The 26,675-nt window shown below is 36.7% G+C and overlaps 2 protein-coding genes across 5 annotated transcripts in view; both read left to right on the forward strand.

Annotated features, from left to right (window-relative positions):
* LOC142349591 (dynein axonemal intermediate chain 7 homolog) overlaps window positions 1-16,760 on the forward strand; it is a 149,006-nt gene extending 132,246 nt beyond the window's left edge. For 2 of the 4 annotated variants that reach the window (XM_075401268.1, XM_075401270.1), the window contains 6 exons: window positions 6,014-6,180; window positions 9,975-10,148; window positions 11,053-11,211; window positions 11,618-11,629; window positions 16,076-16,177; window positions 16,455-16,760. In XM_075401268.1, the coding sequence (XP_075257383.1) occupies window positions 6,014-6,180; window positions 9,975-10,148; window positions 11,053-11,211; window positions 11,618-11,629; window positions 16,076-16,177; window positions 16,455-16,592 (752 nt within the window). In that variant the 3' untranslated portion in view covers window positions 16,593-16,760. The remainder of the gene's footprint in view (window positions 1-6,013; window positions 6,181-9,974; window positions 10,149-11,052; window positions 11,212-11,617; window positions 11,630-16,075; window positions 16,178-16,454) is intronic. The other 2 variants (XM_075401271.1, XM_075401269.1) reach the window with 2 other exon arrangements.
* A 3,524-nt stretch (window positions 16,761-20,284) lies between these two features.
* The window catches only part of LOC142349594 (glutaminyl-peptide cyclotransferase-like), a 183,108-nt gene continuing 176,717 nt past the window's right edge, over window positions 20,285-26,675 (forward strand). Inside the window, exon 1 of the mRNA XM_075401273.1 lies at window positions 20,285-20,296. The gene's annotated coding sequence lies outside the window, so the exon portion shown is untranslated. The remainder of the gene's footprint in view (window positions 20,297-26,675) is intronic.

Consider the following 26,675-nt stretch of genomic DNA (forward strand, 5'->3'; position numbering starts at 1 on the left):
GTTGATTGAAAACTTTTTCAACTTCGGGGTGCTCCAAGACATATAACCGCAACTCATTCGGCATCTCATTAGGTGATAGCTCACGTTCTGGTGGTGATTTTTTCAATCTAAATTGAGGAACTTTTTTGTCCGCCCATTGCTTCCAACGTGGGATTCGCTGCTCTTTGGGGGACTGCATAGGCTTTGGGTTTGTTTTGTTCATAGCCATAATTGAACTGATTCCGATGTTCTCGAGCTCTCTGTTTATTTTTTACGTACAGTTGGAAGTGATAGAAATTATCTATCACGGGCAGGAAAGCCCTAAAGCTGTCTAGCTCGTCGGGAGAAAGAGTAATGGTTGCAAAATAACGTTTTGCTGCTGCGCTATAAAGCGGGTTGTAACGCTGTTGTTGTGCTATGTTTGGCTTATTGTTGAGATAGTTCGTTCGGTTCTGTTGATCACTTGAAAAATTATTCTGTATTGGTGGAGAGGGATCCTGAACTCTGTTGATTATTAAAATCGGCTGATCGTCAAGTGGAGTCAAGCAAGTGAATATCTTCAAGTTGTCTGACAGATAAGTTGTTAAGGTGGCCGTGTCTTCTCTGTGCATCAATTTGTGTCCACTGTGAAAATATTCTTGCTTTACGTTCCGCGCAGTGATTTGATAATTGATCGTTTGTTGAACGAAAGTTTGAATGATGATAACAGGAAAGAACTTGTTCGTCTGATATTATCTCTGAGATTCGGGGACAATTTAGATCCTCCAGATTATAAACAGTTTTTTGTAAAAGCTTACTGAGGAGCTCACACTTTTCAATGCCTTTGGCAAAAAAATTTTTTCGTGTGAATCGGAAACTGAAATTCAGACAGATTGTTTTCAAATCACAGTAAGGTATATCACCTTTGTCCCAATCAAGACCGTGTAGGTTATTGGTCAGCCAAATAACAGTTTGTCTTTCGTGTGTGGGTAAATCAGCGAATTTAAGCGGCGGTTTGAAAAATATTGTATCGTTGTAACTGGAACACAAACTGAGTTCTTTTATAATAAATCCAAGTGACTTGAGTTTGAAACCTTCGAGATCGAGGACAATAATATTTGTGGTTTTGCTGCCAAAATTTTCTAGCATTCCAATTCACGAAACAATTGTGAACGAAAAATTTTCACTGATAGAATGAATAATATTCCTTTCAGGTGTCCAAAAAGACAATTGTTTACTGGTGAGTAACGGAAAGCGTAAACATATCCAGGGCCTTTGTTTCGGCAATCTTTTATAAATGCAGCGGCGTCATGTAATGCAGCATGAACTCGTAGCACTTTGCTCCGTTTCAATAAAGGATCTAGTCTTGAATTATCAATTCCAATGAAACCACCATAGGGTCTAAATTTAAGTGCGATTTCTCCGTCAACTTCTGGATCTAACAAAGAACAAGCAGCTAGGAAATATAATTGTCGATAAGATATGTGTGTATAATTTATGTTACCTCTCAGTGATAAAACTTTCTCATGAATGAGCTTGATGTCTTTTGTTCCTATTGTATTCATTTTTTACTGTTTACTGAACGTGAGCGTTTAGAGTTTTTGTTTATAAATCTTTCAATTCTGATTGGTTGTCAACTTGAATAATAAATCAAGCACTCCGATTGGTCAATTTATTTTGGAAAGTTTTGTGACCCTGAACATGTTTGGGCATGATCTGATGACTCTCCAATTGATATATCATTGATGATTTTATACATCTACTAACAGGTTAGTTGTTTTACTGTTGTTTTCAACAAATTATGTATGCATTTATGGACATAAGTGATTATGACCATAATTCTGTACATACTTAGGTAAAAACTTGTTTTCTTGTACAACTCTGGGTTTTTTTATCATTGTGTATGTGTGTATGTATGTATGTATGTCTGTATGTATGTATGTATGTATGTATGTTTGTATGTATGTATGTATGTATGTATATGTGTATGCATGTTGTATATGCATATATGCAGTTTTGTATGATGTATGCAAGTTGCTATATATGAGTGTTTATGTATATATATATATATATATATATATATATATATATATATATATTTAAAGCAGGATGGCGCAGGGGGAGCGCGCTGGGCCATAACCCAGAGGTCGGTAGATCAAAACTATCTCCTGCTGAATCTTTTTACGTGAATTTATAGATTTTTTTGTATGCATATATGTACTGCAGTTGAAATATTTTACTTAAATCGGAGGTTGTGTTTGGGTGTGGTTGGTGTAGGTGGGTGGCGCGTGTTTGTGTGTGTTTGGGGGTTGTGTTTGGGTGCGGTTGGTTTAGGTGCGTGGCTCGTGTGTGTGTGTGTGTGTGTGTGTGTGTGTGTGTGTGTGTGTGTTTGGGTGTGTGCATGCATGGTTGTGTGTGTGTGGTGATTGTAATTGGCTGATGTTTAGCGGAGTGTTTGGGATGTGTCGGAGAGACGAATGTTTATCACACCAAACATGATTCACAAAACATGATTAACACCACATTGATTAAAGCCAAAAAATCAACAACAAATTTTTAGACCCCACTTTTCAAAAGTTTTTACAAGTTATTGTCCCCCTATGGGACCAAAATTTCAATTTCCGAAAAAAGTGTTTCCGACACATTTTTTAACTCACAAAACATGTTTCACACTTTTTTACATTGATTAAAGCCAAAAAACGCAAAAATTTTTCAACCCCATTTTTCAAAATTTTTTGCAAGTGTCGACACCCATTAGCGGTGAATTCTCAAATATGAAAAACTGGATTTGAATACTTTTATCATACACAAAACATATAATCGCAATGCTAGCAATAGCAGTGCTTAATTTATATCACTGTTCTAAATAAACAAACCGACCCCGCAGCAAACAGTTAGTCGTAACAAAAACTGGGTCAAGCTTGTAAACAAATTGAACAAAGTTAAAATCAGCCGAAAAGTTTTCCATTTTTGGTCAAAAAAAGGGGAGGACAATTTTTGCAATCTCTAAAATTTTTGGAAGTTTCTCACCCCGTTGTAGACGGGCGTTCCAAAAATTGTCCAAGCAATAGCAGTGCTTAATTTATATCACTGTTCTAAACAAACAAACAGACCCCGCAGCAAACAGTTAGTCGTAACAAAAACTGGGTCAAGCTTGTAAACAAATTGAACAAAGTTAAAATCAACCGAAAAGTTTTCCATTTTTGGTCAAAAAAGGAGGGGGACAATTTTTGCAACCTCTAAAGTGTCCCACCCCGTTGTAGATGTGCATTGCAAAAATTGTCCGTCCCCCTCCCCCCCGTCGAGGTTCTAGTAAAAAAAAATCTAGCGTCTTCTGAAGTTTAAAAACTTTCTAGACAATCAGTATTTTCTTTGAAAAGTTCAAATTTGTTGTTGCCTACTAAATCCAGTTCTACTTAAGAGTAGTAAAGGAAAGTGACTAGAACCTCAACGGGGGACGGACAATTTTTGCAATGCACATCTACTGTTCTAAACAAACAAACAGACCCCGCAGCAAACAGTTAGTCGTAACAAAAACTGGGTCAAGCTTATAAACAAATTGAACAAAGTTAAAATCAACCGAACAGTTTTCCATTTTTGGTCAAAAAAGGAGGGGGACAATTTTTGCAACCTATAAAGTGTCCCACCCCGTTGTAGATGTGCATTGCAAAAATTGTCCGTCCCCCCCCCCCGTTGAGGTTCTAGTCACTTTCCTTTACTACTCTTAAGCAATATGAGTGTACTGTGTTCCATAATGCTGTAGATCCGAGACAAATTGTGAACGAGACAGCGTTACTACGTAACTGTGGTAATAGCGAACTCCTTACTAATAAAGAATTAGAGCTCAGAGGACTTCAACCTCCTATCTCCTGAACCCCGGCGAGGCATCATTACGCGTTATTTGACCCTTAAAGAATTTTGCTGCCCTACGGGGGGTTGTGAACAACGCTTACGAGATTGTGAAATCTACTTGCCATTTTCGCAAGTAAAATTCACGCGCAATCTACCTAAATTTTGAGCTCGACATTTTGAAAAGTAGCTTTGTAATTACTTTTAAAAAATTTCACCATGTACTTAGAGTTCGCGGGCTTGAAAATTGAACAACTTAAGTGGACAAAACTTAATCTGATAACAAAATTTAATCTCTTAAGTTAGAGTTTTATAAGACTAATTTCACAAATCTCCCTCATTAAATGGATTTTTAATTTTATTTACCTCAATTTTCAAAAATCTGTTTACTGTAAATATCAACGGCATGGACATTAATTGCACTAAGCGTGATTTCAGTTACTTTAAATTTGTACTTTTAATTACAAAGCGCGTGGAATCTAATTACCTTAAATCTTTACAAGTACTTACGTTGAGAACGTGAAATCTACTTTTCATAAGTGTTTTCAAAAATTTTTTTGCTGCGAACGCTGCTTAAGGTTTCTTGCTTATATGTTTCAAAATCCAGCGAAAAATTTTAAGGTAAGCGTTGTTCCGAAGTGGCAATGAAGAATACATGTATAAAGGTTGATGTGAGTACAACTTACAGAACTTTTTAATTGCTCTTGAACGAAGTTCATAGCAATTATTGTAAACGTGTGTTTTTTTTACGACTCGAAGAGGAGTAATGAGATTCTACAGGTTTTTTTTTTAGCAGAAAGCAAATTTGTTCATGACTTGAATTTTGACTTCTTTCTGTTCGAGCTTTTACCTCCGTTTTTGATTGTTGACTTCTGCTTTCGAACATTGGATTTTAACAATAGCTTAGTGGGTTATGTATAGCAATTGGTAACAGTCTGTAATTCAAGGTGAAGAGGTGAGTTTGAGAAAATTTGACCCATTTAACTACCTACCCCCCCCCCCCCCGAAAAAAACTACCCCTCCCCCACGTACCTAAACCCCCCCTCCCTCCCCCACCCCCCTCGTACCTACCTACCCCCCGCCCACGTACCTACCTACCCCCCCCCCCACCAGCACCTACCCACACCCCTGAACTGAAAAAATTTTAACGCTTTTTATGTTGTATTGGTCTACTATTTTTGTTATTTCTAGCGTTTTTTTCGATATTCTGATTTTGTCCAAGTTAGGGTAGAGATTATATTGCACGACGATTCGAGTCGTTTCTAGTATTCTACCGGCTATGTTTTTTATGCAAATTCTTCGCTCGACAATTTTGCGCTTTTCTTTTAGAACATTTTCAAGTGACTTTTAACGCTTCCGTTCTTCATTTTTGAGTGATCTCTATTGCTCTGAAGTAAAGCTTACATAAAATCGGTTGCAGAATAGCAGTGTAATGTGATCTGTAGCTCAGTGGGTAGTGGTTGCGGCTGTGGAGCTGAAGGTAAGTGGTTCGAATCCCGGCGTGGGAAAGGCTTTTTGCACTCATAAAGAAAAGTTGATCTAGGCTACAGCCCCTGAATTAAATGGCCTCGCCTTTCGTTCAAGAGCAATTCTTCCGACATTTGTCGGTTTCTGTTCAACAATTGCCCCTTCCAAAAGGGGGCTATTCTTGAATAAAATATAAGCGAGCGATTTATTAACGAATAAGAGACGACCAATAGCTTTCCACCTAAGCGAGGACATAAACTGAATAGAATAAAATGGTCCATGTTGTGGTAATTGGCCGAATTGGAATACAAATCGAAAAGTATTTCCGACTGGTGGGTCGGTAGGTGCGCGTCGCGGCTTGGCCGCGATAACCGACCCGCGATTTCCGGATTACAATCCACAGCGCATGAGAGACATGGCTGTGTATAGCGGTCTCCAAATGCGGTTCAACTGATATTCGGCTACCTAAACTGTAGGCCAAGTAATATTGTGCTAAAGTGTAGCACAGAAAGGTGGGATTCTCTGCTAGGTACCAAGGGGGGCAATTGTTGAAAAGATCCCCACATACAAGTGAATGCAAATTTGCTCGCCAAGTTTTGGGCCATTTAAAACGTCATGATTCTACCGTTGCACCAAATCTGTGCTGAAGCAGAAACTTTTTTAGGTTCATATACCACAAGCTGGCTCATTACAAAAGCAGCAATTACTGGTTTGAAATAATGACCTTTAATTGTTGTAGAGAACAATCTGTTGTCGTGGAAGACGAGTGTGTTCGGAGCCTTCTGCTGCTTCCAAGACTCTTACGTGAACATGCCTCTGCAGCAGTGGGAAATGAGACCCAAAGACACAAACAATGTCCTGATCACAATCATATCCACTGTCGCAGAGATCGAACTCGAGATTAAGGTTTGCTTGTCAATCCAAATTTATATTACCTTTATGTTAATAGTACCAGTATTTAATAGTGCCAGGGGATGTATACGTGACCATTTTTGTTGAATAATTATGGTATACGACAGTAAATTTGACTATTTTTGTATTACTTGCTCTCAAGCAAAATTTATCGCAGTTTCAGTTCTTCAGATCTTCTTATGGGATTTTTTTGCTGATCGACTTTTTTACGTTGACTTACTTCTGACGACTTAGTCATGATTCTATCTTATAATAGAGTACTGTCATTTGAAGTCTATAAGGGCATAATTCATGCCCATACCTACCCCAAGCTTAACTTGTACAATAGAAAGTCTCTAAGCTCTTTAATTTTTGGAGTAAATTGTCTGAAAATGCTAGGTTATGCTGATTAATAGAGCAAATAGGGCTATAGAGCAAAGTTTTAAAATTAAAAGCAATCTGGTTTGTTGTTATTATTCTGCTGTCGCTTTGGTATTCTTAAAATATTTTGCTTACCTGTAAACTGATTAGGTATTTTGATTGCGCTGTTTTTGGTCTGTCGTCTTTAAACTTAATTACTTTTTTAGCATTTTTTCGACGTTGGTCGGTTATTTTTTGAAAAGGTTGTCTTTTATGGCCCAATGCAAATGTTTCAAAGACTCTTGGGCGTAAGTCAATGCACGGATTCAAGCAGCACAAAATAGGCTTTGAATGCTACCTCCGTGAAAGTTCTCAACTTCATTAATTTCATATTTTACACAGTTTGTCGTTTTTACCCATGGTGGTCTTTTAGATGGCCATTTAGGTCTGGAATGCACGCTACTTCTTTTGCAGATGTTGACAAGAAACAGTCAGTCAGTTCAAAGGATCTTGTTTGTATAATAAACTAAATATATCTAATGCTTGCAGCCCAAAATGGTTCAGATTTTAATATTTTTTTAATCATTTTTCAATTTTCTGTTAAATGGTCTTCAATTGACGTTCATTAAACTTCATTGTAGTTTTGCAGGCAAGAGTTAATTTTCATTTCTTTGTTACGTACATTTTCTAAAATGATGTTGAAGTTTTTGGTTGACTATATCGACTTTTCGAGTGACGTTTGCGCCATTGACTTTTTGCGTTTTTGTTGATCTAATTTTCTTTTATACGCAATTTTCAGCAGCTGAACTCTAACATTATTTAACGTTGTATCCCCGCGCTGCTTCAGGCTACATACAGCCTTCTCTCCCCGCATCTGAAAAAGGCTGCAATAGAACAGATCTTAATTTGTTGTTCGGGAGCAATTCTTCTGCAGTTAGTCGGTTTTCTGAAAACTCTTGTCTCTTATTGTTCTCTTATCGCAAATGTTTCAAAGAATCTTGGGTGGAAGTTAATTTGTAATTTTTAGCTGCAGAGTAGTGGTTTGAAGACTAACGCCAAGAATATTTTCAAAACTTTGTTGTAATTTTTGTCAATTTTTCATTTTTGCACCTGCATTTTTTTAGGTGTTCAACCAACTTTTAGCTGGAACGGAGGCTAGTTGTCCAATTACTCCCAAACGATTTTTGTACCAATTATATTTGTTATTTTGGTGGAATTTTTTGCTTGACCGGTTTTTTGTCTTACGCTTTGAACTTGTCGTCCTCAAAAACTGATAGTTAAGGCACTAAGGGAATTAAGTTCTCTCAGGGCCTTACGTTTCGTTAGACTATAAGAGAGCGCCACTTCACTCTCCTCCCCTGACTTCACCACTCTTAACACTCCGCCCCTGCCACCTCATACTACCCGTATGCGGGACCCCCCGTGCTCTCCACCCACATGTTCACCACCGCCCCTTCAATTAAGCTAAAGCTACCGTGCCTAAATTGCAGCTACTGACGAAGCCTACCGCTGGCTAGTCGTTTGAGAGCAATTCGTCCGACGTTAGTGGGTTTTTGTTTTGTAGATTTTGGTCCGGAAAATAGGTCAACGAGTTTGAACTGTATCGGTGCTGTCGTTTTAATTGTAGTGGTTTTGGATTGCTGTCTTTTCGATCATTTCTTCGATGACTTTTTGGTTTTCAAACGGGGTTTACGGTCCATCTCGGGGGATTTAAGTTGTGTTAGTGACTCTGAGCTGGTTCCAATAAGTCTTATAAGAGTGAAGTGTCCAGAAGTTGCTCAGAGGGCTTTATTTCTCTATGAAATGGTCTTCTATTGACGATAATTGAAGTTCATATTGGTTTTTGCCAGGAGGAATTAGTTTTCATGTCTTTTAGAGCTAAATCCATTGTGTCAATTTAAAGACGAAAAAATAGAGCATTTTGCTTTTTGCAAATTTTTTATTTTCTCATGATCGGCGTTTGGAGCAATTTTTGTAACCTTGTTGTTGTCATGCAAGTTTTTTGCTTGAACATCTTGACTTTAACACCTTTGACTCCCTGCATTTTGCTTGATCTCTCATTCACAATTTTGAACCGCTGAACTCTATTTGCGGCAGTTTACTACTAAGAGTTCAATACAAGTGCTCCAAAATTGGCTTCATTTTCCCTAACTCGTAATACTGGTATTTAATGATTTCCAATATGGTCGTTTGAAGCACCGTAGCGCTATATTGAAGGCCCTCTTCCTTTAGGCCACTACACTGGCCGATGAATAGATTAGAGCTAATGTAATTTAATCTGTAGATTTAATAGGTATGTTTAGAAGAAGAGTTTGTTCACAACTCATCGATTTTTCGCTAGCCAAAGTATGTTTTTGGGTCCGTGTTTTTAATTGCTGTCGAACAAAGTTGGTAGCAAATATGTTAGTCCTGTCGGTCTTTTCTATGCGATTTTTCGCTTGACCGATTTTTTGTCTGATCCATTTGACTTTTCGTCCTCAAGAACGGGATAAACAGGTAGCGCCCAGCGGGTATTAAGTGCTCTTAGAGCCTTTCAGCTCACTAGTCTCCAAGTATGCGATTTACAGAAACTGTTTTGGAGACTGATACTTATGGTGTGAAGGGTGGGGGGGGGGAGAGATTGAAGCCCCCCCCCCCCCAAACTGTTGCCCCGCCCCCCACTGTTGCTCCAACCCCCATCAGTCCCCGGACCCCCCCCCCCCCCCCTGTGGCTCGCTACTGACGAAGCTAACCGCTCGCCGGTCGTTTGAGAGCAATTCGCTCGAAGTTCGTTGCTTATGTTTAATTAAATTTATCGGTAATCCCAATTTAAACAAAAACGTTTTTCAAATTGTTGCCATTTATTGAGTTTTTTTGCTTTGAGGATCAATAAAACTTTCTATAAAGTATACTGGGGTGTTAATGGTAGAGTTTAGTGCCACTGATTTTCTTTTGAAGACATTAACGTCAATAATTTTAGCCAAATTTTAGTTTTTTTTTGCTATTTTTCTCTACTTTTGAATCAGTTTTCTCTTGTTTTTGCCTTTGTTTGTATCCTATATGTCCAACCAGCTTTCCTACTGGCTTGTGTGTTAGTTTTTTTCGTGAAGATCGTTGCGAAAACAGTTTGTCTTGAAGACATGTATTAGACGAAATGGGTTTTGTTTTGAGCTGGAAGCTGGATTTTTGCGTAGATTTTAGCTAAGGTTTTGCTTTTGAGAGCATAAACTTCAAGAGAGATTTTTTATCAATAATGAAAAATATCAATTTAGCACCTCTGCATTATAAAATTTAGGGTCAAATCAGAAAATGTATTCATTCATGAATTGAAAAACTATATTAAATTGCACCAAGAATTTAAAATCAAGCCATTTTGTATTGCCATACCGCATGGATAGATTTGGTCTGACAAATTGTTGAAACCTTAATAATAAACCCCATAGTTTTAATTGTGTTATTGTGACTTTAAGGATGACAAGTGTCGGTTGAACTACCACGAAGACAGGGAGCAGGCGATCAAAGAATTGAAGCCTCTGTGTGGAGACTGGATTGAGCCTCTGGAAGTAGTTGACAGATTGACCTCTATCGGCATCAACATATTCCCAGAGTCTTACTCACACGAATACGTCAGCATCTGCGAAAAGGTCAATATTCGTGTACCGTTTTCAGATAGTGCCTCCACAGGGAAATGTTGTTGGGTAGTTTGATTTTTCGCTAATCTTAAAAGGTTCATGGAAAAAAATGACGATACGGTAATTGCATGGCTAAATGGGTAGCCTCGAAAAATATGGTAATTGAGCCAGGCGATTATGTTGTTAGATTAAAAAAACATTTCTTGAACCGGTTAAATATGATCTTGGGAACCCGCAACTTATCATGCTTTGATAATACGTCTGCAAAATCTTTGCAAGCGTCTCAAGAAAATAGGCGTCTCAAGAAAATAGACATTCTATTACATCGCCACAAGATCACATCGCCACATGTTCAAATCTGTAGTAAAAATTTAACTAAATAAGATTGTTCTACGCATCCTAAGTTTTGCGAAGAACATCCATCGGGAAAATTGAATTTTTTGACAAGTTGTATCAAGCGTCGTTTCACTGGGTTGAATTATTAAAGCCCCGGAAATATGCGACTTTAATAATTCCACATAGCCAAAATAACCCTATTTGCAGCTCACGAATGACGCGGTCTTTGATTTAAACCAAAAATGTGATGATGGCCATAATTTATTCGGCACAAAGTTGTCATCATAATTCACTGGGTAACTTGGAAGTTTTGATACGTGACCTTGATGAGGTCACTGAGAAAATCTTGCATTCGTCGAAAACCAAGTTTCGAAAAGCAAGTCAAATTTCCATATGCAGCTGAGCTTAGCAGAGTCACTTAAGCTTGCTTCAAACACGCAACTTGCAAGGTTTGGAAAGTGGTACTCTATATAGGAAAATCTGTCTAAGGGAATCTGGCACTGCAAAGATCTAGCATTATTAAACTCGCACGCTTGTGTTTCAAATTTCGCCTATTATGTATTGAGTTGGTTAATTTTAGGATTTGGAGAGTGAGAAGTTTGTATACCAGCAGATGGCATTAGTGGCCTCTGGAGTGTCATTTGCATGGAGCAGATTCAATGCAGAGGAGATCCTATCACGTGATCAGATTGTAATTCAGGCACACGATGAGTTACAGTCACTCAACGAAACAGGAGAGGTACATTTCAATTTGAGCTGAATTTTGCAATCCTGTTTATTAAAGATTATTAATTATTGCATAATTAAAGAGAAATTAAAGAGAAAATGGTTCTCATTTTGTTACTGGACTTGACATCAAGATTTTTGTGTGAAAGTGGGTTTACCGCCTTGTGAAAAAACCATTAATTATTTTCTATTAATTGTTGTAAGGCCGTGGATTATTTGTTTTAAAACCATCTGTTGAAATGATACATAATTTGAAGATTATCAAGACTATATTAATTGAGTTGACGCAATTGTGCCGAAACAAAATATGAACTTGGCGGTACATCGACTTTCTTGAAAAGTGCTTTTAACATAAATTTTAACCTTAATTTTTTTACCAAATTGAAAATCAGTGTAGTATCACAATTATTGAATTTTAGTCGTCTAACAAGGCAAGAGTTTGTATAAATGTTTCACCTTTTTTTCTGATTGGTGTTCTGGCTATATGGCCGTAATTCTAATTTGAACTTGTGCTTCTAGCTACAGTTTTCGTCTATCTAGCTATCTTTCGCTATACTTTTTCTCTATCTTTCTCAGAGTTCAGTTGTTTCTGTCACTTTTGACGTCACCTGTGTTTGCGCTTATGCACTCACCTACACTACCTGTACAGGTGTTTGAGGAGGATTGGGTAATTAAGGAAAAGGACTACAGGGCTGTCAGATTGGCTCGCAGAATTTGGGTGCACAATTTTTTGTAGCATCTCTTTAGAGGTTCTTCGCATTGTAGCCCCACTTGAAAATAGCGGCATCTGTTTCTTTTCCTAGAGATTTTATACATTGTGAAGGAAATAAGTAGGAAATAAACAATTATTTGTATGACCTAAAAAGAGTTTTTGACTGACTATCTGTAACAATTTAGACATGCCTTAATTATGTAGAAATGACAATTATAGGTCATATTCCAGTGAGCGAAAAGGACAATTCCGGTTCTAGTATCCCATTATGGTAAAAGTAGGATTCTTAAAAATTGAAAGGGTCTACCGCCCACTTTTAGACTGGTTTCAAATATATAGGTATAATATATGTTTGCTACACGTATATTATGCATAATTCAGCGTTTTGTGGCCCAGTAAAGCATAAGGCTTCATTTGGAGCCTTTCTGATTTCAGAAGACAAAATTTCAACATGAGTCAAAAAGTGGGCGGTAACCGCCCAGCCCCCCCCCCCTTATTTCCTACTTCCAATATGGTCTTGGAGATGTGTTCCTTCAGTTATCAACACCTATAATCTGAGTGGGATACAATGGGGAAAAATCCGCTTTAGATAATGAACAATTTGGGTTCTGTTTCCTGTTCATCGGTTGATAGTTTTGTTCTAAAACATTTTATTTGGGCTGCTACCGATGTTTGGTTGTGTCAATTCCAGTTTGCAGTGTGATAGAGGTAAAAGTCCAACATTGAGTAAGGGAAACTGATATAGTTGCAAGGATCTGTTCACACTTCTTAGCATTTTCTTGTCAATGAGAACTCAAATTGGAGTAGTGATTTTAGTCACGCTGGAATAGTAAGAGGGGCAAAATTGGAGTTGTGAAAAGGCGTGACTTTTTTCGAAGTGCTTTTAAAGTGAATTGAGAGAATGGTGTTTAAACAGAATTGGGGTTTTTGAGAGCAAACTTTTTTCACGTGCGGCAATTTTACTTTCGCTGTTTTCACTGTTTTTTATATTTTTTTAACGAATACTTTAAAAGGCAATATGTATGTTCTAATACTGCATAGTTGTATTTGCTTAAACCCGTCAATAGGCAACTTATGGCTTTCAAAGACTCTGACGCTATTTGTCTTCATGAAATCAGGTGATTCCTGTTTTTTTTTGTTATTTTGGTTGTTATTTCTTTAGACTCATCAATGATAGATTTTGATGGCTCAATTGAGGCGTGTTTGAACTAATTTACCGGTTGGAGTTGAAATTAATGGTTTTTGCGACATGTTTTTGAAAAAATATTAGCTATTCTTTGGATTTTTCCATCTTTTGTAGTTGTCTTTTGTTCAGTTATTTAGTGTTCTTATTATGGACAGCTGCGAGAGTTTATCAAAGAGTTTCTTTTTAATCATATCGAAGAGTTTTAACTAATTTGTTACCACCTGCTTTCAAAAAATACTAGTTTTTTTCGGAGTTAGCCCTCTTTTTTGTTATTTTGCTTGTTCTGTCACTAAATCTCAATAATGATGGTTCTCATTGGCTTTCACACTGAGCATAATTGAGTTTATTTAGATTTTTAAAAGCAGTGTTTAGCAATATGGCACAGCTTGTATTTGAGCTATATAACGTCAAAAACTCGAACGACAGGAAAACGTTAAAAGGACAACCTTTATTCAAGACAACAAAACGTTTTTTTCAACGATAAGCTCTTGTTCGTTCACACATAACAACCCTCATGTTCGTAAACATAAGTTATCTAAAGTAACACTGGCGGCAAAAAGGCTAGACGGGACCTGTTAGCCTTCTGTCAGCCAATAGAGGTCAATTCAGCTCATGTGTGACGTAATTTGGTCTTGCTTTGGCCTTAAAGTTAAACCATTCATTGCTTTTTGTTATTCTAATTTTTTTATATCTAAGTCATCTTAGTCTAAATCGGGCTAATTTAGCTTAAAACCGCTCTCAAACGGTTTGTTGCTCAAGGCACGTTTATTAGAATACGGGGTTCGACATGGTGGGGGCTCGAACCCCCGATCCTTAGATTGAGAGTACAGTGCTATACTAACTGCGCTATGGTTACTTGTTTTTTTTACGCATACAATTACAATTTAAAGTCGTTCACATTTCTCGCTTAAATTTCTTGCTTAAATTTCTCGCTTACATTTGTATTCACAACAGCTTGTTCTTCAAATGTATTGGATACTTTTTTTGGATCCTGACCGTTTTTGCAATGGTTATTTGTTGTTTTGACCGTTAATCTCCTTAACGATTGAACCTTTTCGCTCTCCAATTAGGATCCGTAATTGGATCTATTTAATGTTTAGGTTTATTGTTATAAATTAACCGGCTCGGCACCATTCGTTCTCGAATATATGGGAATTTTTATTATTGCCTGCACTTGTAGCTACTTTTGTTGCGTGGTCCACCAATTGTTTTCAGTAAAGTTGTATTCCTTCTACTCATAGATGTCAAAAAATTAGATTTTTAGTCGCGTTTTCGGCGACTTTGACGTAACTTATTTTCAATCACATTCGCAAAAATCGTTTTTGCCAAATGTCATTTGTGTTGTCCTTTTATTTTGTCTGAAGTGGTTTTATACGAAGTTGGTCTTTGCTATCTTGTTTAAGTTTTTTTGTGATTGATGTTTTTGGAGTAAAAATTTCGATAACGCTTTTCTAAAAGGAAATGAAATAAGTTTTTTTTTCCGATTTGTAGTGTTTTGTTTAGTTTCGTGGATGTCATGGTGTTTGTTCTGTTTTTTTTAATCGGAGGCTGATCATTTAGTGGGGCTTATATTTTTGACCTCGGTTGCTTCAATTCTTTGAATTGTAATTCAGGAGTCTTATGTTTTTTTATTTCGTCGCCAAGATTTTTGTTACAACCATATGACGTCACAACCACTTCAAATCTGCTTTTGTTTATTACTTTATGCAATTTCAACCGAATTGCGTGCGTGACGTCTTTCACTGTTAGTGGAGCGAGTTTTTTCTGTCCATCCGCGTGATTAAGTCTTTGGTTAAACGTGACTTACCTCACGCTCAAAAATGACTTCCTGACTCTGAAATTGATTTTTCTTTACCTAAGTTGAAAGAGTGAAGGTCAAGTGAGTGTGTTGCTCTAATAGAAGTTTATTTGAGAATAGCTAATAGAAGCAGCAATAAGTATACAGATTCTTTATCAAAATATAACATCTCACCATCTAATAAAAAAGGTTTCTTTTTTGGTTTGTTTTTAACTATCTTTTTGAGAATGCAGATTTACGAAGCCGTTGCGGCTATTTTCTGTCTACTTGACAGCTATGTTGTTGAAAACAATTTTAATATTGGTTTTCCTTACCTTTTTCATTTGTTTGATATCAATTTATGTGTTTGAATCAAAGAAAATTGACTAAAATCAGTAAATTTTCTGCTTATTAAGTTTTTTTGGCTAATAGTTCTATTTATCTGGCTCCAGAATAGTTTTCTCTGTCCATTATTTTATTTAGAGTTTTTAGGGCTTTTGTTAGCACGTGAAAAAGGTTTTATTGACCAGTTTTCTTGATAAATTGAAACCTTTCAGCAATTGTTGTATTTACGTTTTGGATGTTTTAATATTTTTACACTTCCATATGGGTGCTGACTGAATAAACAGAAGCTCTTTTTTAAACAGTGTTAGGAGCAATTATTGGGACTTCGAATATTTTAGAGAATATTATTAAAAAATTAACATTTAAGTTTGGTTATGTATTTCTTTTTGCTGCGTTTTCTCGTATCGTTTGTTGTGTTTTTTCCATTAAATTGGAAATGTTTGAAAATAAACTGACTACTGACTGAGATTTTAAGCATGTACCGAGTTTCCGAGAAAATGTTATCGCATTTTGTTTTTCACTTCCGTTTATTGTTTCAAATGGGATTACCAGAATGATTCTGATTTCTTTGTGCTGGAAAATTGTGGGTTGGTGGAGCATAGGTTATATTCTCACTAAGCTGGGGAGGAGAGGAAGGGAAACAGAATAGATCCAATTAATTTCATATCTCTATCGTAGGTCAAAATTTTTGTAACGTTGTATTTAGTTTCAGTTGCCTGTAGTGTAACTTTAAGTTGTCATCATTGGATGTACTGCACAGCCCAGCCCAGCCCAACCCAGCTCAGTTTTGTTCACATAATTTTTTTGTTATTTTAATATTGAGTAATAGCAAATGTCGAGCCCAGCTTTACTTTTAGGAGGATTGGTGCTTGTTGTTACTCGGACGTGAACAGATGTGTAAATTGGCCATAGATGAGTTCGCAGAGACTTTCTCGACTGATGTAGCCCAAGGTCAACAGGTAAATATTTAATTGCAATGTGAAAAACTCGAAACAGTAGTCTGTTTGATGAGGTATATTCTGTGTATTTGAGCTACACTGTGAAACTGTGAATTTTGATCTAATAGTTGAGGGTTTATGGGAGGTGAAGGCTTTTAAGACAGGAAATTGCATGTAATGCGGGGTGGGAGGGGGTGCTAATTTGATGACTGAATGGAGCGTAAGATGGGGGGTTTAATTCGATGTAAGAAAGAGTTGTAGGTGAGGTCTAACTAATACCCGGTTGTTAAATGTTTAGGTGCACTTTGACATGGTACATTTGGTGAAGCCCTGGGTGTGTGAGAAGTCGATGCAAAGGGTGGAAGAGAGCAGTCCCATCTTTATAGATACTGTCTACCAAATGCTAATGGCCACTAAGCTCATCACATTCTCATGAACAAACATCTGATCACACCGCCTGTTTAGGAGTAGAGAAAATTTGATCATCAATTAACTCATGAACAAAACAGGGATCTTTTCCGATTGCCCCCCCCCCCACCACCTTAGTGGGTGCATATGATTTGCACCCCCCAGACGCACGTGCCATATTTATACAAACTGATTTACCATGTAATGACACGTGCTCTGTAACGGGGGGGGGGGGGAGATAAAGTAACGCACTGGGCACTGGGGGGGGGGGGGGGGAGAGATAACGTACTGGGGGCACCCCAAAACAGATAATGCTAAAATGAGACTGAGCGTCAAAAGTAAGCAAACAGCCATCCTAACATTGTTTACATTATAGCTTTGGGGAGGAATCGTGTAAGAACTATAAATACTGTCAAACAGAATGCTGTAAAAATTTTGAGGGTCTTCTCCATTATAGCCCACCCCACCCCCCCCCCCCCGGAATTAGTGGCCATATAACGTATAGCCCCCCTCATGTTAAACATAACATAATGTGGGGCTATAGTTTCGTTGGGGGTGAGGGCTATAATGAGAAAGACACAATTTCATGTCATACATGACGTCCATTCATTTAACCAAAAAGTAATGTTATACAGGGTGCATAACGGCAACTAATATGTTAGATATTGGTTGTTTCGTGTTGAAATATTTTAAATTCTGGCGTTGAAACATTGATGAACCTTTAAGTGACAATATTGCATTCTATCGGAATATTCAACAGATAAGCGGAGGACAATCTTGAAATATGTATTGAGGTCAGGGATCTATTTTGTTTCTGCCCAACACACACCCCCTCTCCCCATGCCATCCCCCCCCCCCCCCCACCGGCAGAATAGATCTTTTGAGTTATGACTAGAAGTAAATACAATTTGGAACAGGAAGATAAGAAAATAGATTTACTGACTTATTTACTTTGCTAACTTTCCTGCCATTCCATTGTGTAGCTTTTTCTACCCCCCCCCCCCTTGTTGATTTACTATGTAAGCAAACATTTTCTGACTGGCGGTATAACGGAAGAGACCACAGCATCGAAATAGTTTTTGAGTCCAACTGCCTTAGAAACGAAGAGGCGAAAATTCACTTATCTTAATGTACGTGCCAATAGTCTTCTTCACTCTTAGAATTTTTGTGCTGTTAATAAAATGAGATAATAGCGTTCATTGAAAGCTGCTTAAGCTTTGTAATTTTAATGTGAATAATTGTAAATATGTGAATAAATGTTAAATATGTGAGTTTTTAATATAGTTTGTCATTTTCAGGAAGCGTGAGCTAATGTTGTTGGCTCTTTCGGTAGCCTCTTGGGACAAAAGTCAGTTTTTTAGAGAATTGTTCGGGCAAGATTTTTTTTTCTCAAGTTTGACTTCTTTGAAAAAAACTACCGCTCGCTTTGCTTTAAAAAAAATCTTACTTCAGAAAAAGCCTACAGTTGAATTTGTGAAGTTTTACGGAGGGTAAGAAGCTGAATTTACAATAAAAGCGTTTTAATAACAGCCCCCGTCAACCTCTTAAAGGCTGTTGTTTTGGCGCTCTCCTTTTTTAACAATTAGAAACACTTGAATTTTATTGAGGGCGCTGTCTTTTTACGACTCGAAGAGGAATTATGTTTATCTATTTTTAATAGCCGCGAAGCGATAGCGGCTTTTATTGGAGACATCGTGATTTTTTTAAAATTCAAAGAATTTGAATTGTATTGGGGCGCTGTCATTTTTTAAGATCTGTTCTCATATTTTCATGATTTTTGAAGTCAAATTGGGGTAATGATTTTGGTCACGCCGAAACAGGAAATGGAACGAAAAAGTTAGTGGTTTTGCGGCGTGAAATTTGTGGCTCTATTTTTTAAGTAGAGTGAGAAAACGGTGTTTAAACAAATGTTCGCTATCTCGCTAGTGGTTTTTTCACATGCGGCAATTTCACTTGGGTTTTCACTGTTTTTCAAATTTTTGACTCGGATTTTTTTCTAAACGGTTTCCCCAATCCATTCATTGCTCAATATAGACCTACTTTTTTGTTAGAATCAAATTTACATTTCTTGCTAGTGGTTTTTTTGTTCTCACTAGCTGCAGTTTGACATTGATTTTCAGTTTTTTTTTTGTTTTTTATCCGATTTCTTAGAAATGGTTTTCCCAATTCACTCATAGTTCGTTCTAGGTCTAGTTCTTTGTTTAGTCAATGACAATTCTTTGAATTGTACGTCAGGACTTGTCCTGCTATGATTTTTTAATTCGTCCGTCTCTATCGACGATTCTTACGACCTGACTTCTTGGAATTGAGTTTTTCAATGAGTTCAGTGACATCTACTGCTTTGCAGTTAATATTTGGGTGTGAGAGACGTCATTTCTGCTTTTAGGTTGATTGTGTGACTTACCTCACTCGAAAAATTGACTTCTGAACTCAGTTATGGAACTTTAAATTTTATGAACAATTACTAGTTGAAGATCAATAGTGTGCATCTAAGTAGTGCCAAACTTTTAGGCCCTAATTCTCTCGTATTAGTCTTGTTTTTGATTTCGAATATCAATTTTGATAAAGCTCTGTTAGGGTTTTCTTCCTTATAGACCGTATGTGTTCATGAAATTGATAGTCTGGATCTAACCCGAAAAGTCTAGTGGTCTACTAAAGGACAGGTGGTCGATCTGTCTGTCTTAATTCTTCAGTCGTTCCAATTCACGGAAGGCCACTAGTGTCTATCTTAGCTATTTTCCTGCAATCTACCGGCTATGTTTTTTACTAATCGAAGAGGCGTTGTGGTTCTCTTCTTTTTTGTGACCGAGCAAAAAACCGGAAATTCAAGGAGTGTTAAAATGAGAAAGTTCTTCCGGTGAACATATTTGAAGAGCTTAGTAAGAGGAAATGTTTATTTTGTTCATACCATTTTTGAAACAAAGCAAAAAAAGTGCTTCAAAATATTCCTTTGGCGAGCAAATTTTTTTGTTCACGTGAACGAAAACGCCCATTATCGCTAAATAGTTTTTCTTCCTACGGCTACGTTTTGACTTGTTTTTACAGTTTATTAAAGTTTTCGACCGAATTGTGTCTGATTGTTTTCTTCGACTTTATCGTAGTAAAAACTGGTTCTAGTTATTTGCTTATTTTGGACGATTTTTGAGTTGTTCATGATCTGAGTCGCTATTTTTTCTTTCAAGTTTTTTGTTTTACATACTTCCAGATTTGATTTCTGATTTACATCACTGTATTTTTCAACGTTGTGGAATTTACAATTCTGTCAGCAATTTTTGAAAATTGAAATCATTAGGAACGGAATAAATCATTATAGCCCGTGCAGAAATCCTTTTTGCCTAAAAACTTCAATTATCGAATTTCCTTAGAGTATTCTGCTAGCTGGTATTTCATGTATGATTTTTGTCCGCCAGTTTAAAGGTTGTGTTCGTCATATCTAATCTAATGTAGACCAAAATTGCAGACTAAAATAGAACATAAACCGACCAACGTCAAAAAAATTGCACGCGAATGACCGGCGGCTCAATTTAATTCAGGGGCTGTATCTGAGATAAATTTTACTTTATGGGTTCCAAAACATCAGCCCACGGGTGGATTCCAACCCCAAACCCCTGAGTCCGATTCCGTCAACTCGACAGAAGTAATGGCCACTCGACTATCAGGGACTATCGAGTACAATTAATCAGTTTTGACAATGCGAAAAAAATTAGTTCTTTTTTTCCTAACTTATTAAATCGCGGCGTCGGTTAACGACGGCTATTTTTCGTTATTCTTTCGGCTAACCGAATTTGCTACTTAAACGATAAGATGTTTACACAATCAAATCACTGAGCAATTTTTCTGTTTGATTCACAATTTAATGTTCTTCACAATTTCCGAAGAAGAACATTCGAATCTCGGGATGACCCATCTTAGATACCATATCAAAGACCAGTTATGGTTCCATCCATGTAAAGGCAAAATTTCTTGTATGATCTCGCTATGGTTTCTAAGAAGCCATTTATGATCTTTGGTATGTTTTTCAAGATTTTACATATAAAATGTAGTTTCAGCAGAGCAGCACGTTTTTGATGATTTTCTCGCAGTTCGAATTTTTTATGATCTTGTATATGGTATCTATGAAATTATTATGGTCTTCGATATGGTATCTAAGACACCATATATGATCTTGGGAATGGTTTCTAAGTTTCAGCCAAAGAATTCAAAGCTGCAATCTAATGGACGCTTTTCATTCCATTATCACAAATGGTAAATTATATGATCTTGGATATGTTATCTACGAAACCATTATGGTCTTTGATATGGTATCAAAAGAAAATCAATTTTTGTCACTTTGTTCCTAATATGCGATCCAAAAAACGCATTTGAGACCTTGTTGTTTTTTTATGGTCTTTGATATGGTATCTAAGTTTGATTTTTGGTGGTCAGCCCGGGATGATGGCATAACAGCAGATATTTCGGGATCCCCCGAATCCCGTGGAACAATTTCTGGAGGAAACCAATCTACAACTGAAACCAGTTGCAAAGGCACATCAATGATGGCTTCGGTCACATCTCAGCAGCAAATGAAGATGATGTAGGTGGTGCTAAGGTTGACTACTCATCAATGGCGGATGCTTTAGAGATTAATAGACTCAATTCGTTTTTAAAAGTTATTATCCAAAAATCTAGTTTTCACGAACATTACGAATATCTGGCTCACCAATCTGTCAATATATCGAAATAAATATCTCTTAGAGTCTTTACATTTTATTGCGTTTGAAAAAAGGCATCGAATTGCGTGAAAACGAAGTGATAAGGTCAAACTACCGAAGAAACTTGAAGAGTACAGAGAAGAGAGAGTGCTTTTCTTTTCATAACACCTTCTTGAGAGAGAATGTATTTGTGAAAAAAAACTTTTAAAATTTTTGATCACGTGCGGCTTTTTCGAAGCAGTTTTTAAGCTCCATTAATTTCAGTCGAAGCCGTATCTCTCGATTATCTAAACGTAATAGCGCATTTGGCATCGTTTTTGACCATCTGAAAGAAATATTGCACACTAAGATTCAATTTTCAGCTATTTTTTTTACCACTATGCTTTGTTTTATGCTTTTTGAGCAGTTTGTTTAACTCCTCTCAAACGAAGTTTGTGGCAATTATTTTAGTCCTGTCGGTCTTTTTATGCGATTTTTCGCTTGACCGTTTTTTCTTCTGATGCTTTTTGACTTTTGGTCTTCAAAAACGAGATAAACACGTAGCCTCAAACACGAGATAAACGAGATGATTAAGTCTCAAATTTTTGTGTGAAGCGTGGTTCTTAGAGGTTGAAGACAACCCCCTGTTGACCCCCCTTACTATTGCCCCCCACTGTGATCTTGCTCAACCACCCCACTGTTGCCCAAAACCCCCTCCCTCCCAATCAGCCCCCCGTGCACCCCCCCCCCCCCCCCCCCCCTCCCGTGGCAACGTTCGAGCAACCGATCGCTAAAAACACGCAATTTTATATTAATTTTCAATTTTTTTCAAGCTTATTGAAAATTACTGTCATTTTGAGTTCTTTTGGCCCTAGGTGTCAAAAAACCTCTCTAGGGTTTTATATTAGGTTAATGCATATTTTTTAGTGGTAGAGGAACAGTTTCAACGTTTTAACATAACGAATTTTAATATTTTTTGAAAAAATGAGCAAATTATTTCAACTTTTTGACAATTATTTTGTCATTGTTCACGTCTATCCAGACTTAGGGGCCAAAAAACGTCCTTAGGTGTTTCATAAAAAAATACTGAAAAAAGTTCATTTGCCATGGAATAGCTTTCAATCTTTTAAAGTGACAAAAAGCATTGATTTTTTTTCCAACTTGCTTTTTTTCAGGCTTTTTGGAAATTTTTGTCAGTTTTTAGGTTTCTTCAGACCCATGAGCCGAGAAACCTCCTCAAGGGTTTGAAAATAGGTTACTGTACAGTTTCTTAAGGTAATGGAATGTTGTTCAATATTTCAACGCCACGATTTCAGCATTTTTTTGTACAAAACTTACTCTTTTTTCAATTTGTGTGTAATTTGTTGTCAGTATTCAGGTTTTTCAGTACAACAAAAAATCTCCGTTAGGGTTTGATAATAAGTTTTTGGAAAAAGTTTTTTGGCCTTTGATTAGCTTTCAACTTTTATTATCACAATTTTTAGCACTTTTTTATGCAAATTGCAATTTTTTTCAAATTTTTTAAAATTTTTTGTTGTTTTTAGGTTTTTCCAGCCTCAAGAGCCGCAAAACCTCCTCTAGGGTTTGCTTATAGTTTACTGCATAATTTTTAAAAGTAATAGAAAGTTTTTCCAGATTTTAATATCAGCCATTTTTTTTAAATAGGGTATCTAATTTTGATTTATGGCTTTCAGCCCGGGATGATGGCGGAACAACAGATATTTCGGGATCCCGCGACTCATATGGAACAATGTCTGAAGGAAACCAATCTACAACTGAAACCAGTTGCAAAGGCACGTCAATGATGGCTTCGGTCACATCTCAGAAGCAAATGAAGATGATGTAGGTGGTGCTAAGGTTGACTACTCATCAATGTCGGATGCTTTAGAGATTAATAGACTCAATTCGTTTTTAAAAGATATTATCCAAAAATCTAGTGTTCACGAATATTACAACTATTTGGCTCACCAATCTGTCAATATATCGAAATAAATATCTCTTAGAGTCTTTACATTTTATTGCGTTTGAAAAAAGACATTAAGTTGCGTGAAAACGAAGTGATAAGGTCAAATTACCGAAGAAACTTGAAGAGTACAGAGAAGAGAGAGTGCTTTTCTTTTCATGCCACCTTCTTGAGAGAGAATGTATTTGTGAAGAAACTTTTGAAATTTTTGATCTAGTGCGGCTTTTTCGTAGCATTTTTTTTAACTCCATTATTTTCAGTCTAAGCCGTATCTCTCATTTATCTAAACGTAATAGCGCGATTGGCATCATTTTTGACCATCTGAAAAAAATATTGCAGACTAAAATTCATTTTTCAGCTCTTTTCACCACTATGCTTTGTTTTAAGCGTTTTGAGCAGTTTGTTTAATTGCTCTCAAACGAAGTTTGTAGCAATTATATTAGTCCTGTCGGTCTTTTTTATGCGACATTCGCTTGACCGTTTTTTCGTCTGACGCTTTTGATTTTTGGTCCTCATAAAGGAGATGAACAGGTAGCCTCAAAAACAAGATTAATGAGATGAAAAAGTCTCAAATTGTTTTGGAGACTCATACTTATTGTGTGAAGCGTGATTCTTAGAGGTTGAAGACACCCCCCTTCTGACCCCCCTCACTATTGCCCCCACACTGCGATGTTGCCCCCACCCCACTGCTGCCCAAACCCCCACCCTCCCCATCAGCAGCCGTGCATCCCCCACCCCCGTGGCAACGTTCGAGCAACCGATCGCTAAAAACGCAATTTTAAATTAATTTTCACTTTTTTCAAGCTTTATTGAAAAATTTTTGTCAATTTTTGAGTTCTTTTGACCCTAGGTGTCAAGGAATCTCTCTACGGTTTTATTTTAGGTTAGTACATAGTCTTTAGTGGTAGAGGAATGGTTTCAGCGTTTTAACAACACGAATTTTAATATTATTTGACAAAATGAGCAAATTTCATTTTTTTTTTTACTTTTTTCATTACTCACGTCTTTCCAGACGCAGGGGCAAAAAACGTCCTTAGGGGTTTTATTTAAACAAAATACTGAAAAAATTTCATTTGCCATGGAATAGCTCTAATCTTTTAATATGACAACAATTATTGATTTTCTTTTTGCTTTTTTTCAGTTTTTTTGAAAAATTTTGTCGGTTTTTAGGTTTCTTCAGCCCCAAGAGCTGAGAAACCTCCTCAGGGGTTTGACAATAGGTTACTGTACAGTTTCTAAAGGTAATGGAATGTTGTTCAATATTTCAACACCACGATTTCAGCATTTTTTTACAAAACATTTTTTTTCAATTTGTTTGTAATTTGTTGTCCGTATTCAGGTTTTCAGTATAACAAAAAATCTCCGTTAGGGTTTGATAATAAATTATTGGAAAATGTTTTTTGGCCAATGATTAGTTTTCAACTTTTATTATCACAATTTTTAGCACTTTTTAATGCAACTTGCAATCTTTTTCAAACTTTTTAAAACTTTTTGTCGTTTTTAGGCTTCTCCAGCCTCAAGAGCCCCAAAAACTCCTCTAAGTTTTGCTTACAGGTTATTGCATATTTTCTAGAGGTAATAGAAAGTTTTTCAAGACTTTATTATCAACCGTTTTTTTAAATATGTTATCTAAATTTGATTTATGGTGGTCAGCCCGGGATGATGGCGGAGCAACAGATATTTCGGGATCCCCCGAATCCCGTGGAACAATGTCCGGAGGAACCCAATCTGCAACTGAAACTGGTTGCAAAAGCACATCAATGATGGCTTCGGTCATATCTCAGCAGCAAATGAAGATGATGTAGTTGGTGCTAAGGTTGACTACTCATCAATGGCGGATGCTTTAGAGATTAATAGACTCAATTCGTTTTTAAAAGATATTATCCAAAAATCTAGTTTTCACGAATATTACAACTATTTGGCTCACCAATCTGTCAATATATCGAAATAAATATCTCTTAGAGTCTTTACATTTTATTGCGTTTGAAAAAAGGCATCGAATTGCGTGAAAACGAAGTGATAAGGTCAAACTACCGAAGAAACTTGAAGAGTACAGAGAAGAGAGAGTGCTTTTCTTTTCATGCCACCTTCTTGAGAGAGAATGTATTTGTGAAAAAACTTTTGAAATTTTTGATCTAGTGCGGCTTTTTCGTAGCATTTTTTGTAACTCCATTATTTTCAGTCTAAGCCGTATCTCTCATTTATCTAAACGTAATAGCGCGATTGGCATCATTTTTGACCATCTGAAAAAAATATTGCAGACTAAAATTCATTTTTCAGCTTTTTTCACCACTATGCTTTGTTTTAAGCGTTTTGAGCAGTTTGTTTAATTGCTCTCAAACGAAGTTTGTAGCAATTATATTAGTCCTGTCGGTCTTTTTTATGCGACATTCGCTTGACCGTTTTTTCGTCTGACGCTTTTGATTTTTGGTCCTCATAAAGGAGATGAACAGGTAGCCTCAAAAACAAGATTAATGAGATGAATAAGTCTCAAATTGTTTTGGAGACTCATACTTATTGTGTGAAGCGTGATTCTTAGAGGTTGAAGACACCCCCCTTCTGACCCCCCTCACTATTGCCCCCACACTGCGATGTTGCCCCCACCCCACTGCTGCCCAAACCCCCACCCTCCCCATCAGCAGCCGTGCATCCCCCACCCCCGTGGCAACGTTCGAGCAACCGATCGCTAAAAACGCAATTTTAAATTAATTTTCACTTTTTTCAAGCTTTATTGAAAAATTTTTGTCAATTTTTGAGTTCTTTTGACCCTAGGTGTCAAGGAATCTCTCTACGGTTTTATTTTAGGTTAGTACATAGTCTTTAGTGGTAGAGGAATGGTTTCAGCGTTTTAACAACACGAATTTTAATATTATTTGACAAAATGAGCAAATTTCATTTTTTTTTACTTTTTTCATTACTCACGTCTTTCCAGACGCAGGGGCAAATAACGTCCTTAGGGGTTTTTTTTAAACAAAATACTGAAAAAATTTCATTTGCCATGGAATAGCTCTAATCTTTTAATATGACAACATTTATTGATTTTCTTTTTGCTTTTTTTCAGTTTTTTGAAAAATTTTGTCGGTTTTTAGGTTTCTTCAGCCCCAAGAGCTGAGAAACCTCCTCAGGGGTTTGACAATAGGTTACTGTACAGTTTCTAAAGGTAATGGAATGTTGTTCAATATTTCAACACCACGATTTCAGCATTTTTTTACAAAACATTTTTTTTCAATTTGTTTGTAATTTGTTGTCCGTATTCAAGTTTTCAGTATAACAAAAAATCTCCGCTAGGGTTTGATAATAAATTATTGGAAAAAGTTTTTTGGCCAATGATTAGTTTTCAACTTTTATTATCACAATTTTTAGCACTTTTTTATGCAACTTGCAATCTTTTTCAAACTTTTTAAAACTTTTTGTCGTTTTTAGGCTTCTCCAGCCTCAAGAGCCCCAAAAACTCCTCTAAGTTTTGCTTATAGGTTAT

This window comes from Convolutriloba macropyga, chromosome 11 (genome assembly GCF_964194025.1).
Source record: "Convolutriloba macropyga chromosome 11, txConMacr16.3, whole genome shotgun sequence".
In the NCBI taxonomy this organism is placed as follows: Eukaryota; Metazoa; Xenacoelomorpha; order Acoela; family Convolutidae; genus Convolutriloba; species Convolutriloba macropyga.